At 45.2% G+C, this 13,691-nt stretch overlaps 1 protein-coding gene across 2 annotated transcripts in view; it reads left to right on the top strand.

Annotated features, from left to right (window-relative positions):
• Ank1 (ankyrin 1) overlaps positions 1 to 13,691 on the top strand; it is a 219,466-nt gene that overhangs the window by 151,687 nt on the left and 54,088 nt on the right. For both annotated transcript variants that reach the window (XM_090353872.1, XM_090353871.1), the window contains exons 8-17: positions 150 to 248; positions 542 to 640; positions 1,864 to 2,061; positions 3,326 to 3,424; positions 3,882 to 3,980; positions 4,627 to 4,725; positions 5,654 to 5,851; positions 7,325 to 7,423; positions 8,191 to 8,289; positions 12,948 to 13,145. In XM_090353872.1, the coding sequence (XP_090209998.1) occupies positions 150 to 248; positions 542 to 640; positions 1,864 to 2,061; positions 3,326 to 3,424; positions 3,882 to 3,980; positions 4,627 to 4,725; positions 5,654 to 5,851; positions 7,325 to 7,423; positions 8,191 to 8,289; positions 12,948 to 13,145 (1,287 nt within the window). The remainder of the gene's footprint in view (positions 1 to 149; positions 249 to 541; positions 641 to 1,863; positions 2,062 to 3,325; positions 3,425 to 3,881; positions 3,981 to 4,626; positions 4,726 to 5,653; positions 5,852 to 7,324; positions 7,424 to 8,190; positions 8,290 to 12,947; positions 13,146 to 13,691) is intronic.

The raw sequence follows: 13,691 nt of genomic DNA on the forward strand, positions 1-13,691 counted from the left end.
TTGGAGCTCTTTCTTGGGGGAGGAGATGCTACATACTTAAAAGTTAGCTGCTTATGCCACAGCAGCCAGAAGCTGGATTGGGAGTTAGACAATGGGATGTGCCCAGAAATGCATGCCAGCCCTGACTGTCCCCTGCTTCCTCCCTTCAGAATGGCATCACACCATTGCACATCGCCTCCCGCAGGGGGAATGTAATCATGGTACGGCTCCTACTGGACCGGGGGGCCCAGATAGAAACAAGGACCAAGGTAGGTGCCAGTAGCCTTCATAGCCAGGCCAGAAGAAGGAATTCTGTTTTCATGAGCCTTGCCTGGGTGGTGGGTCTCGGTGGCATGGTTAGTGACAAGTCAGCCATCTCCTAAAGTAGCCTGAATTAGCCAAGTACAAGAGGAGATGATTGCAAAATGGCACTGAAGTGGAGCTAGTCTGGAGCAAGTGTCAGCACTTTGGCTTCTGGGAATGATGCTGTTGGCAGCCTCCTTTCCACACAGCCACTGATGGGTGCCTTTTGGGCTTCTGTCCGTCACTCTGTCTTTTAAAGGATGAATTGACACCTCTCCACTGTGCAGCTCGGAATGGGCACGTGCGAATCTCAGAGATCCTGCTAGACCATGGGGCACCCATCCAAGCCAAAACCAAGGTATGCCTCGTTTTTATTCTGTAGGGTATCTTCTGTCTGACCAGGCAGGGATCCAGGGCAGATAGACACAGGGTCAATTCTATTCCTGTAAAAATAGCAGTGCCAGTACAACTAAGTATAACAGTGGATGTGACATTTGTTTCAGTGCCTGTCACATAGGAGCCACTAATTATTATCTAGATCAAGGTTGAAAACTTCATTCAAAGACTCAAATATTTAATACTTTTTGGCTTTTTAGGCCATGATCATTGCAGCAGTAATCAAACTGTACCAGTGGAGCAGAAAAGCTGCATGGGCAACAAGTACACTAGTGCCATGTTATAATAAAACTTTATTTACAGGCCCAAATGGCCAGCCAGATGTGGTTTATAAGTAGTTGTTTCCCTATTTCAGCTCTAAATCAGTCCCTATCTCCTCCACCTTAGTTCAGAAAAGACAGAAGCTAAGACTTCTGAAACTCTTCAGAGCCTAAGTCAGATAGGAACAAAGTTAAAAAGAGAACAGTTTCATTGGACTGTAACAGAGTTCAGTTCCATTGGACAACAGAGCAAAGGCCCATCTCTTAAGTTCTAATGGGAGGACTTGAGTCTTCCAGGAGGGCCTTAAACTGCTGGCCGCATCATGCTGCCTCTGCCCCACTTTCTGGGGTGAGTTTATAAGACATGGTTAAAGTAAAGAAGTCAGCCACAGAAGTGCATTCATTAGGGGAAAGAAGAGACGTATTTAGTTCCAAGCTCTATTTTTTCCATCCTTCATGTACTCAAAAAGGCATTACTATTCATGTCACTTGCGTTTTTCTGGCCATTGGGACATTTTAAAAATGGCAAGCACAATCCCTGGTCTTAAGAAGTGGAAAAAAGATCCACAAACCTGAGAAGCTGACTGAGAGCAGTATGTGTGGGCAAACCTGAGAATAAGGCTTGAATGAGTGGTGTGGATCAGGGAAAGCCGCCTCATGGAGTAGGTGACCCTAGCTGGAATGGCTGAGTGGAAAGGAGAAAGGTGAAAGGCAGATTTGGCTGGGTGGAAAAGAGAAAGGTTGTTAGAGGCTAACAGGAGCAGTGACCAGAAGGAGCCAAGATCATTCTGAATTCATATCGAAGCATCATGACAGCCAGAAGTACGAAGTGATATTGCTTTATTGTCCTTCAGGACAAGCTCATTTTCATGTTCTGTCCTCAGAAGGCTTTACAATGACTTGTTTTCTTCCTCTTCCTCCCCAGAATGGCTTGTCCCCAATTCATATGGCGGCTCAGGGAGACCACCTTGACTGTGTCCGACTCCTGTTGCAATACAATGCAGAGATAGATGACATCACCCTGGACCATCTGACCCCACTCCATGTGGCAGCCCACTGTGGCCATCACAGGGTAGCCAAGGTCCTTTTGGATAAAGGAGCCAAGCCAAACTCCAGGGCCCTGGTAAGTGGAGAAGGTGCCAGAGGGTTAATGGCAGAGAGTCAGGCCCAGAGTAGGGGCCTAGAGTAACTCCTATGACTCAGTGCTCAGTATGGGAAGCAGTTGTATATAAACTGATGGAAACTTGGGGTGTGCTAATCTTCCACATTCCCCTACACAGTCAGCTGGACATCACCTCCTGAGGCCAGGCTTAGGTCTTGTTCATTGTGAGCATATGGGTTCAGATCCACTTCAGCTCTAGTCAAGCACAGAGCTGAAGGATAAGGATGCCTTAAAGATATCCCTGGCTGCACTGGTCTGAGCTAAACATCCTTCCTATAAAGAGGGCTCCGTTCCCACAGTTCTGGGGCAGATGTTGGTTTAGCAGATTCCCCCTATAGCCATGCTTTCTGTCCTGCTCTCCTGGTCAGAATCTCCTAAGACAGTCTAGGAGTCTGGGAAATCCAGCTCTGCCCAGACCATACCTGTGACCCCCATAGACTGTTTGCCCATAACAGGAGAGGAGAACTGAGGGATATGTATTCTCCAGAGACTGCAGAGATAGATAAATGGATTACATTTATGCAAAAGAAGCTTTCACTGAGCACTGACCACAGGACTGACCACAGGCCATGGTCTGCAATGGCTGAAATTCCTCAGCCTGGCGACTAACTACTGGCACTGGAGCTGACATTTGTTGTCATTGTATACTAAAAATATGTAGTGTCATCCCTGGCATCTACCACTAGAGGCTCCCAGCTCTCCTTCCCTAGTTATGACCATCAAAAGTGTTTCCAGATGTGGCTTCATGTTGGAGGAGGTACAAACCATCCCCCACTGCCACCGTCCTTTGTTTGAGAGCCTCCAAGAGTCACATGTAATACTGCAAAGGCAGATACAAAGTCAGATTAACCCTGACCTCTTGGGCATCCAGGCCAGTATCCCCCATTTGAGCACAGCTTCATTTCATTTCAGTGATCCAAGGATTGAGGACAGAGCATCATGGTTTGCTCCTGACTCCATTATAAATTTGCCCTCAATGGGGCATTATACAGCAGATACTTCAGTGCATCCAGAAATAAGAATTTTCTTTTTAGTTTCTAAACAACATGTACGGGCACATGCTTGGTGCATAGAATGACAGACCTCACAAGCAATGGGGATTTACCCATGAGCCTCTGAGTATCTGCTGGGAAGGGCTGCCTTTCACACAGTAAAAGGCTTGAAGGCTTGTCTTGGTTAGTGTGTAAGCCCATGGTGTCTCTCTCCTTTGCATGTGGGACTGCAGAATGGCTTCACCCCTTTACACATTGCCTGTAAGAAAAACCACATTCGTGTCATGGAGCTGCTGCTGAAGACTGGAGCTTCCATTGATGCAGTCACAGAGGTAGGAGAAGCTGTGGGCGCATGCATCTCAGCCCTGCTCTCCTCTATCAACTGCTCTGACAGTGGCTCATTGTGGATTTGTGTGGTGTACGTGTGTGTATATGTGTGTGTGTTGTGTGTGTGTGTGTGTGTGTGTGTGTGTGTGTGTGTGTGTGTGTGCATGCCTAGATCAGGGATTCTTGAAGAAAAGAATTGACTGGCTGAGACAATGGGATTTGTGTTGATCTCAGGAAGCTTCCCCAAATCCAAAGGAATATATGGAAGTATAAAAGTGGTAGAACTTGCTTGCCAGTGGTACTTTCCATCATTTTCCTAAAAATAAACTGATTTTGTTTACCTCCATCACCTTGGAAAACCCTTTGTGGGGCACAGAGCAGCAGGCAAGCACTAGCTAAACTCCACTTGCTCTGCTTTGCATGGAGGTCCCTGCATGCTCATTTGACTCCTTCTTGTTCTAGTCTGGCCTGACACCTCTCCACGTGGCCTCCTTCATGGGACACCTACCCATTGTGAAGAACCTTCTGCAGCGAGGGGCATCACCCAATGTCTCCAACGTGGTAAGGTCATTAGGACAGCAAGGGCTCTTCACTACACACCAAGAGCTCTGGGGGCTTGAGCAGGTCCTCCTTATCACCTCTCTGCCACTAGAGGTAGAACTTTTACTATAGCAAAGCCTCTTCTCCCATCCAATTTGGTATATCTGTAAATTGTTAGAGCTTTTTGTTTGGGATACTATTTTACAGCTTTTTTTTTTTTTTGCCAGTCCTGGTGTTTGAACTCAGGGTCTGAGCACTGTCCTTGGGCTTTTTTCCTTAAGGCTAGTGTTCTGCCACTTGAGCCACAGCACCACTTCCGGCTTTTTTCTATGTATGTGGTACCGAGGAATTGAACCTTGGTCTTTGTGCATGCTAGGCAAGCACTCTACCACTAGGCCAAACGCCCAGCCTGTGGAACTTTTATAAGATAATGTATCCATAAATACATTTACACTTTCAAATACTAGCTGTGAGGTTTATTTTATTCTAGGTTTATATACCTAAAATACTAACACACACACCCACACAAAAGCAAGCTAAACAGCTGCTTGCTGGGCAACTTTACTTCTTGGGCCAAAGCCCACAAAGCTGGCTTTTTGGGGATCTGTGTGTGTCCTTTTATAAATCCAGCATGCATTAACAGTTCTATCATTTTGTTATTTTACAGAAAGTGGAGACTCCGCTACATATGGCAGCCAGAGCCGGGCACACAGAAGTGGCCAAATATTTACTCCAGAACAAAGCCAAAGTCAATGCCAAGGCCAAGGTGAGTGCTGAAAACAGGAAGAGTAAGATCTCAAGACATAAACAATTCAGTCAGGATGAAGGGAGTCTCTTCTTACTAGGGGCCAGGCCATAGGACTTTGTGGCTGTGGTCACTTGTCATTCCCAATTAGGTCACTAGAAACGTGGGTTCTGCTTTAAGGAACTCTGAGAAGGTATTCCTGCACCACAGCTGTGCTTCTCTGTAGTAGTGAAAGCCTGGAAGTATGGCTGGCTGACCTACAGTGTGTATTGGGCTAATAAGTAATTGTGGTAAAAGTCAGTCAGCCAGGAGAGTAGAAGACCCATTGTGGTCAATACAATTTTAAGCATTGGTAATGACAATCAGCACAGTTGGTGATTTTGTAAGCTGCTGAACTGTGACAAAAACCTGGCTCTGCTAGCTCCCTGAAGGTCAGAAGCCAGATTTGTGTTTGGTTCTTACCTCTGATTAGCCTCAAAACACAGAGGCCTTATCTACCAGCCCCTGTACTGTTAGATATACAGGAAGCCTGGTAATGGGGGGCAAAGGACATCTTTCCCCTTCAGCAGTTTAGAGCCATGACTCAAAGTAGACCAGATAGGAAGACAAGCATGTCCATTCTGAAATACGTGAGAGCTAGAACCAAATAGCAATCACGCTTTACTAGGGTGAGGGTGGGGGTCTGTGCCTAGCACTGTATGAAACACTTTCCATCAGTGATTTCCTTGGTCCTAAGATCTACCCTATGAGCGGATACCATTTCCCCACTTTCAGAAAGAAGGGCAAGAGTCTGAACAATTAATTAGAAATACAGCTCACTTGGTCGACATCCCAGATATTTGTCTTCTTAGCTGAGAGACTCTGAGAAAGTCATTTTCTTCTTCTGAGAAATGCAAACCAGTTTGGAAAAGCGAACACATCTTGTCCTGTGTTTACCTTGGGGGTCTAGGATGATCAGACCCCGCTTTACTGTGCCGCTCGAATTGGCCACACAAACATGGTAAAGCTTCTGTTGGAGAACAATGCCAGCCCCAACCTGGCCACCACCGCTGGCCACACACCCCTGCACACTGCAGCTCGGGAAGGTCACATGGACACAGCCCTCGCCCTTCTGGAGAAGGATGCATCCCAGGCCTGCATGACCAAGGTACAGCCTCCATTTCCCACTCTTCAGAAGCATGCAGCTTGTATTGTACTCATAAAACTCACGTTGAATTAAAACCCCATTTGTACAACTGCTAAAAGATTACTTAAAATTAAATTAAATATTTTTTTGAAAAAAAGAAAAAAAAAAAGCATCGGGCTGGAAGTTTGGCCTAGCGGTAGAGTGCTTGCCTAGCATGCACGAAGACCCGGGTTTGATTCTTTGGTACCACATACATGGAAAGAAGCCGGAAGTAGTGCTGAGGCTAAGTGGTAGAGCTCAAGCCTTGAGAAAGTCCAAGGACTGTGCTCAGGCCCTGAGCATAAGCCCAGGACTGGCAAAAAAAAAAGAAAAAAGAAAAAGAAGCATCAGGCTATCCAGGTACAATGGCATGCACCTCTCGTCCCATCTATTGGAAGATTGAGCCAGGAGCATCAAATGAACCAGAGATTAAGGCCAGCTAGGGCACAGAGTGAGACCCTGAACCAAAAGAAAGAAAAACAAAAAACAAGAAATGACAAGCTGGGTCTGGACTCTGAGAGGGTTCTTGCCTGATTTCTATTATTGTCTTAAGATGCAGTCTGTTTAAAGGGCCAGGTCCCTATAGGACTGCCTGTTATCTATAAACCCAATGTGCTGTTTTCTTCTCCAGAAATTGACAAGGACTAGTCTCTTATTCCCCATCAGCCTCCATCCTTTTTTTTTTTTTTTTTTTTTTGCACATCCTGGGGCTTGGATGTAAGCACTGTCCTTGGGCACTTTGGCTCAAGGCTAGTGCCCTGCCAATTGAGCCACAGCACCACTTCCAGCTATTTCTGTGTATGTGGTACCAAGGAATCGAACCCAGGGCTTTGTGTATGCTAGGCAAGCACTCTTCCACTAGGCCCTGCTCCCAGCCCCTCCAACCGTTTCCTATGAAACAATTATTTACTAGACAAATCATAGAAATCAGAGGCAGGTTCTTAGACTTCAAGAAGACGCAGGACTGGGCATATGGCTCTGTGGTAAAGCTTTTGCCTAGCATTTGCAAGGTCCTTGGTTCCCCCCTCAGCACTACAAAATGACATTGATAAATGATAATAATTTAATAATCACAATAATTTTACAAAACATGATGCACATGTATAATCTTAGTTTTTAGGAAGCTGAGACAGGAGGACCATGAGTTTAAGAAAAGGCTACATAGTTATACTTGTTTCAAACAGAACAAAACAAATACTCAATCTTCACTTGAAACAAAGCCTGGCAATCACTTTACAGTACAGGAAGGCCTTATATGTCTTACAAGAGTGGAGCCTGAGGTACTAGGCTAATTCTCACAGACTTTTGGCCTCCAAAGGGATCAAAACTTGGATACCTTTTGTTTTGCTGACATCCCAGTAATGGTTAAGTGGGGGATGAGCCTTTGCCATGAACCTTCCTTTGGAGAGGCCAGCTCTGGCTTCTGGGGTCCTGACAGCCTCTGTTTCTCCTCAGAAAGGATTTACCCCTCTCCATGTGGCTGCTAAGTATGGGAAGGTTAAAGTAGCCGAACTGCTGTTGGAACGTGACGCACATCCCAACGCTGCTGGAAAAGTGAGTTTGAACATCCTCTCACTCAAGACAGATGAGTGGGAAGGGACATACTTCACAGTCTGTGATCTCTCTTTGGGGTGGGCATACAGTCCAGGGAGAAGGGTCTTTGGAGAAAGCCATCCTTCTGTCAAAAAGTTCTTCTGTATTAGAAGGATCTAGTGCCTTCCCTGCAAGTGTGTTGAGACCCCAGATTACTCCTGGGCTGTCCTTAGTGGCTTTGACTGAGAGAGATTCTTATCTCTAGTTAACTAACAAAAAGCCAAAAGTGGAAATGTGATTCAAGTGATAGAGTGACATCCTTGAGTAGAAAAAGCCAAGCAAGAACATGAGGCCCAGAATTCAAGACCATTATCAGCACAAAAAAGAACTAGATAGGAAAAAAAAAGAACTAGATATGGACAGATCATTTGATTTTATTTTTTTGCAGTGCTGGCAATGAAACCCAGGGCTAGAAAAGTACATACTAGAAAAGTACTCTCTGCCACTGAGCCCCCTTCCCAACCCTAAAGAGAAGTTTTATATATGTGTTAATATATATATATATATATATATATATATATATATATACATGTGTGTGTGTGTGTGTGTGTGTTTTATAGTGCTAGGGCTGGAACCTAGTTCCTCAAGAATGTTGGCAAGCCTTCTACCACTGAGCTAATCCCCAGGCTAGCTTTGGATGGATCTTTTAACCAGGTTTTACCTAAGTGCTATGGATCCTGTATACCTAAAAGATGGCATTCTCATTCCTTTGCTTTGTTTCTCTGCAGAATGGCCTGACCCCCCTGCATGTGGCAGTGCATCACAACAACCTGGACATTGTCAAGCTGCTGCTTCCCCGGGGTGGCTCCCCACACAGCCCTGCCTGGGTAAGGCTGTGGAATGGTTGTGTGTGTGTGTGTGTTTTTAATCTCTGAAATCTCACCTCACTTGCACAAATGTTACCTGCAAGAGTGGCGTAAGGAATAGGCACTGTATCTATTTCACAAAGTCCAGGGAGGTGTCAGCCATTATACACACAAAGCTGTCAGATCAGAACTGGTACAAATTTGAGAGAGCTATGAGTCTTGTTATCAGAAATTCCTATTCATGGCCGTGGCTGGGAGGGACCATTTTGTATCTGCTCTCCTAGTTTTCTGATATTACGTGCAGTGACCACACCTGGACCAGACTTGGGTAAGCTCACTGAAACCTTAGAGCAAGGGGCCTCTTTTAGATTTAATAATCACTCCAAATTTATTGTTATTATAGGTTCAAATGTTTAGATAGTTTTAGAAATGAGGATATTATCTATTCCATCCACTTAAAACAAAGGCCCAACCCACCAGCCTCTGAAATAAGATGCCCACAAAAAGTAGAACTGTTATCCCAAAGGGACCAGAGTCCTGGGCCAAGCCACAAGGGAACCAAACAAGGATAAACCAGAGTGCAGAAGGGACCATTTGGGGGAGCAGGCTGCCCCCTGTGGGCAAGTGAGGGTTGTGTGGGGTTTGTGTATATGAGGGGCTAGAAGCTTTGAAGCTAGTGTCCCAGATAGAAGCTCGGGACTGGGAGGTAAGACCTGCACAGGGACTCTGCATCTGGGAGCTTATAATATGCTTGGGAAGGCTGAGACATGAGAAAAAGTCCTAGAGGTCTGTTTACAGCAGAGTGCAGTCATGCGTGGAGGCTCAGTGCTACAGGGACAGAAACTCTGGAGTGGGGCCCCATGAGTTTCCAGGGACACAAGCTGATTTCAGATGGGCAAAATACACATGGGGCTTTAATTTGGCTTCCCTGCTCTCCTTAGCTGCTCAGCTCACACTGCTAGCATTTCATTCTTATGTGCGCGTGCGTGTGCGCACACGCGCGCGCGCGCGCGCACACACACACACACACACACACACACACACACACACACACGTAGATTCACAGCATTTTCCAGACTTTCCTTGTCTCCCTTGGCTTTTGTCCCTGTTTCTGTAGTAGCAAGCCCTATGTCACTGGAGCACAAGGCCCTGCTAAGATGTCGACTTACTCCTGCCTCTAAAAATAACAAACCGGACTCCCCTCCCCTCCTCCGCTTCCTCCTCACTCTCCTTCTTATATAAAAGGAACCAGAGCCAGGTTTATGATATTTAAGGAGAGCTAAATGCAAGTGCAAACCCTGCACAGATGGGTTTTGTTTCCATGGCAAAAAATAGTTTCCAAAGTAGTCTGGCAATTTTGTAGAATTTCACATGCAAATCCCTCTGCACCCAAACCAAACCCTCCCCTTCCTAATTTGATGCTAATGTTGCACTATTTAGGCAGAGCTCTCAGCAGTATCTTTCCCATGAACTCATTTCCTTGGGAAAGCAGAGCCTTTTGTGGCTCACATCTTTCCTTGACCTCTCTTCCCTCTCCAGCCTAGTGGAAATCCATCTCTTTAGTCCTGGTTTAAAGAATGTTCCATGTGCTGATTCATTCTCTGAGACCCTGATCAGTGGCTCTTGTAGTCTTGGTTTTAACCCAGGGTGAGCTGGCAGCCTTAGCCATCCCCTTGGCAAGCTTGCCAGTGGACAAGAGAGACCTTGATCTCTTTCTGCCAGCCTGAATGACCATTGCTGCACAGGTGGCCAGGGACTCCTGAGATATGTCCCTGAACATACTTGAGTTTGCACCGGAGTCTTCTGCACATAAAGACACTCTCAAAGAAGCTTTGCTTTCCCCGTGAGTGCTAGCACTGGCTGGTGTTTATGCCTATCCCAGTTCAGGGGACTGCAGTGCTAGGGAACAGGCTTTGTGCCCCGCTTATCTCAGAGGTGTATATCTGGAAGTGTTTCCCCGTCTCAGGCTTTACCCAGTGAATCCATTGAACTGCACCTCCTGCATGCAAACGTATGTGTGTGCTAGTACTGGAGATCAAACTCAGGGCCTCAGCCTTGTCCTTTAGCTTTTATACTCAAAGCTAGTCCTTGAGCCACAGTTCAACTTCAGCTTTTGTGTCTGTGTGTCCTAGGGCTTAAATTCAAGGCTTGGGTACTGTCCCTTTTTTGCTCAAGGCTAATGCTCTGCCACTTGAGACATATTCCACTTGTAGTTGTTTTTGCTGGTTAATTGGAGGTAAGAGTCCTTTCCTACTTTGGCTGGCTTAGAACTTCGAGCTTCACATCTCAGCCTCCCGAGTAGTTAACATTACAAGCATAAGCCACTAGTGTCTGACTCCTTTTCTCTTTTGATATCAAGGAGAAGTAATCCTGCTTAATTATATTATAATCAAAATGCCAATCTTGTCGTATGAACACATCCTCTGAAGAACAATGTCATGTGTTCTCAAAGTGTCATCTAATTAAATAGATAAATACTAAAAGGAATTATCTAATACCCTGCAAAAAGAATGACATTTTAATTCAATTTAATTTAGGAGGTAACTTTCAACTTTATTTTCCTGCAGAAGCTACTTAATAGACAACCTTGCTGGGCTTTTCTGTATCCCTAGGGCTGTTTACTAGGACTTTGTGTTATCAGTCAGCCCCTACTTTCTTCTTTTCCTTGCCAGTAATTCTGTCAGAGTCAGGAATGTTCACTGCCATGGTGAGACAGTGGCAATGAACTGGCAGTGGGCTCAGTCTTCAGACAAGCCAGAGGAATGCTGGCAAGGTAGGGGAAACATATGCCTGAGACAGATGGCACTGGCAGCCATCTACTGTGGGCTGAGTGGACACATGTGTCCCAAGGCCACAGGTCCTGCCCAAGCAGAGGACCTGGCATCCTCTTCATTCTCAGCATTTCTGGGCCTTGTTCATCCCTGGACCAACAGCAGCATCATTACCTTTGAGCCAGGAACACACGTTCCTGAGGCCTCTAGAGACCTGCATCAGAATCAGTATTTTAATGGAGTCCCAAGTGGTTTGTACACAGAAACCATGTTCTAGCTGGTTTGCCTGTTGTTTTGTCTTTTATAGGACATTAGATATAGCTCTTCTTAGAGAAATGGCTTCTTTATCCACATGTAAGGCACTTGCCTTACTGTAAATGGTGTGAAGCACCAAAAAAAAGTAGTGGAGGTAAAAGCATTAGAAACAGGGATGATCAATTAGCCTACATATAGCTTGTCATCTGTTGCCTGTGGGATATAGAGCTTGCTCCAGCTGAAACATGCATTGCTTCTTTCATTGAGAAAATTTTGAGGTCCAAAACAAAACTGTTCACACTGACACAATTAGTTTTCTAGGCCAACCTCTTTCATTGACATCAAATTTATAATGTCTTACAAACCAGTGTGCTATAAAACCACAATACATAGCTTTATTTTTTTTTAAATTTCTTTGCCAGTGCTGGACCTTGGACTCAAGGGCTCCACACTTGCTTCCACTTGAACCATTCCTCGAGCCCTTTTAACTTAGTGAACCTCTAAGCAGGAGCTCCACCACTTGAACCACATTCCAAGCTCTTTTTTTTTTTGCTTTAGTTAGTTTTTGGGGTAGAATCTCTTGCTTTTTGCTCAGGTAACCCTGAACCATATGCCTCCTATCTATTCCTCCCTCACAAGTGAGGTTACAGGGGGCACAACATATAAATAGGTCCGCTCTTGTGTCTGACCTTTCTCAATTTCATATATTAATTCTAGAGAGCACCTTTCATATATTGTCATATTTGATTACACAACAATTTTGAGAAATGAACAAGGTAGATGTTCTACTTTTAATGACTTTTTAAAAAAATACTAAAGGAAGCTGGGTGCTGGCGGCTCCACCTGTAATCCTAGCTACTCAGGAGGCTGAGATCTGAGAATCCCAGTTGGAAGCTGCCTGGGCAAGAAAGTCCATGAGACTCTTACTCCTATAAACTACTCTGAAAAACCCAGAAGGGGAGCAGTGGCTCAAGGGATAGACCACTAGCCTTGAGCATTTAGGGAGGCTCAGGGACAACACCCAGGCCCAGTGTTCAAGCCTTAGGACTAGAAAAAAAGTACTAAAAGAAACTTGGTGGTAGAATGCTGAGTTCCTAGTTTGGCCTGGGACAAACACTAATTCTATATCCTCAGGTCTCTTCCCTGGTGTATCTCTCCTTACACCATTTAATCTGGTGCCCACGGGTCTCAGGGACAACAGCAGGCACCGTTACACTCAGAAAAATCAAAGACTATTGTTTGTTTTCCTTTATGAACTACTTGAGGCTTTGAATTTTTATTTCAAGAGGAGAGAGAAGGACTTTAACTTCCTTATCGCCCTTGCTTCTGACTAATTCTGAGGCTGTCCGTTAGAATCTTAGCTTTGCCTGGTAACAGAGCATTTCCTGCTCAGCAGTTTGTCTGAGCAAGAGCACAGAAAATCAGAGAGGCACAGATGTTTGCTGGCTCTGGGAGTCTGGAGAGCTGGTTCCAAACTTAGTAGGTTTTGTTGATTGGTTTGTTTGCATAACTTGCTCTCCTGGGTGGCACCAGCTCTTTGGGATGGGGATGAGCAGGCCTAGATCCTAGCCTGATCCTCCTTTCTGTGCTTGCACACTCATACTATCGGCTCAGCATCCTGTCATCAAGCTTCGGCGGCTTCTTCTCTTTCAGAATGGCTACACCCCTTTGCATATTGCTGCCAAGCAGAACCAGATGGAAGTGGCTCGCAGTCTGCTCCAGTATGGGGGATCGGCAAATGCAGAGTCTGTGCAAGGAGTGACTCCTCTTCACCTAGCTGCCCAAGAGGGCCATGCAGAGATGGTTGCCCTACTCCTCTCCAAGCAAGCCAATGGCAACCTGGGAAACAAGGTAGGTGCCACCCACTTTTGCCATGGTTTCAGCTTACTAGAGAAAACTGTGAGTCATCATTTATTAAGCGCTTGGCTTTAGGGATCTTTTACAACAGTCCTCTGTAATGTTTCTCTGAACTCCATAAATAAATAAATGATCCCAATGTGTTGAATAATGCTACTATCCAGTTTTCTGTCAGGAAAGATAGTTTTTTAAATGCTGACCTATATATTAGACTAGCTCTCAATCCAGGGACTACAAGGGGGTGTCGGGGGGGGGGTGTCTGACATGTACTTAGGAAGTATAGATACAAACTAAGCTTTGTAGGTGAGTGTTCATACTTTTTCTCTACCTTTCAGTGCCGATACTCTATATCATTTGAGCCATTTAGTCTGGCTATTAAAAGCCAGATTAAAAAGCTAATTGGAGATGGAGTCTTTGGGGATTTTTTTTTTTTTTTTGCCCAGGCTAACTTCACACTTCAGTCCTTCAGATCTCTTAAGTAGCTAGGATTATGATTACAAGTGTGAGCCACCAGCATATCACTAATATAAATGCTTCTCC

Source organism: Megascapheus bottae, chromosome 20 (assembly GCF_031878675.1).
Source record: "Megascapheus bottae isolate mThoBot1 chromosome 20, mThoBot2.hap1, whole genome shotgun sequence".
Classification (NCBI taxonomy): domain Eukaryota; kingdom Metazoa; phylum Chordata; class Mammalia; order Rodentia; family Geomyidae; genus Megascapheus; species Megascapheus bottae.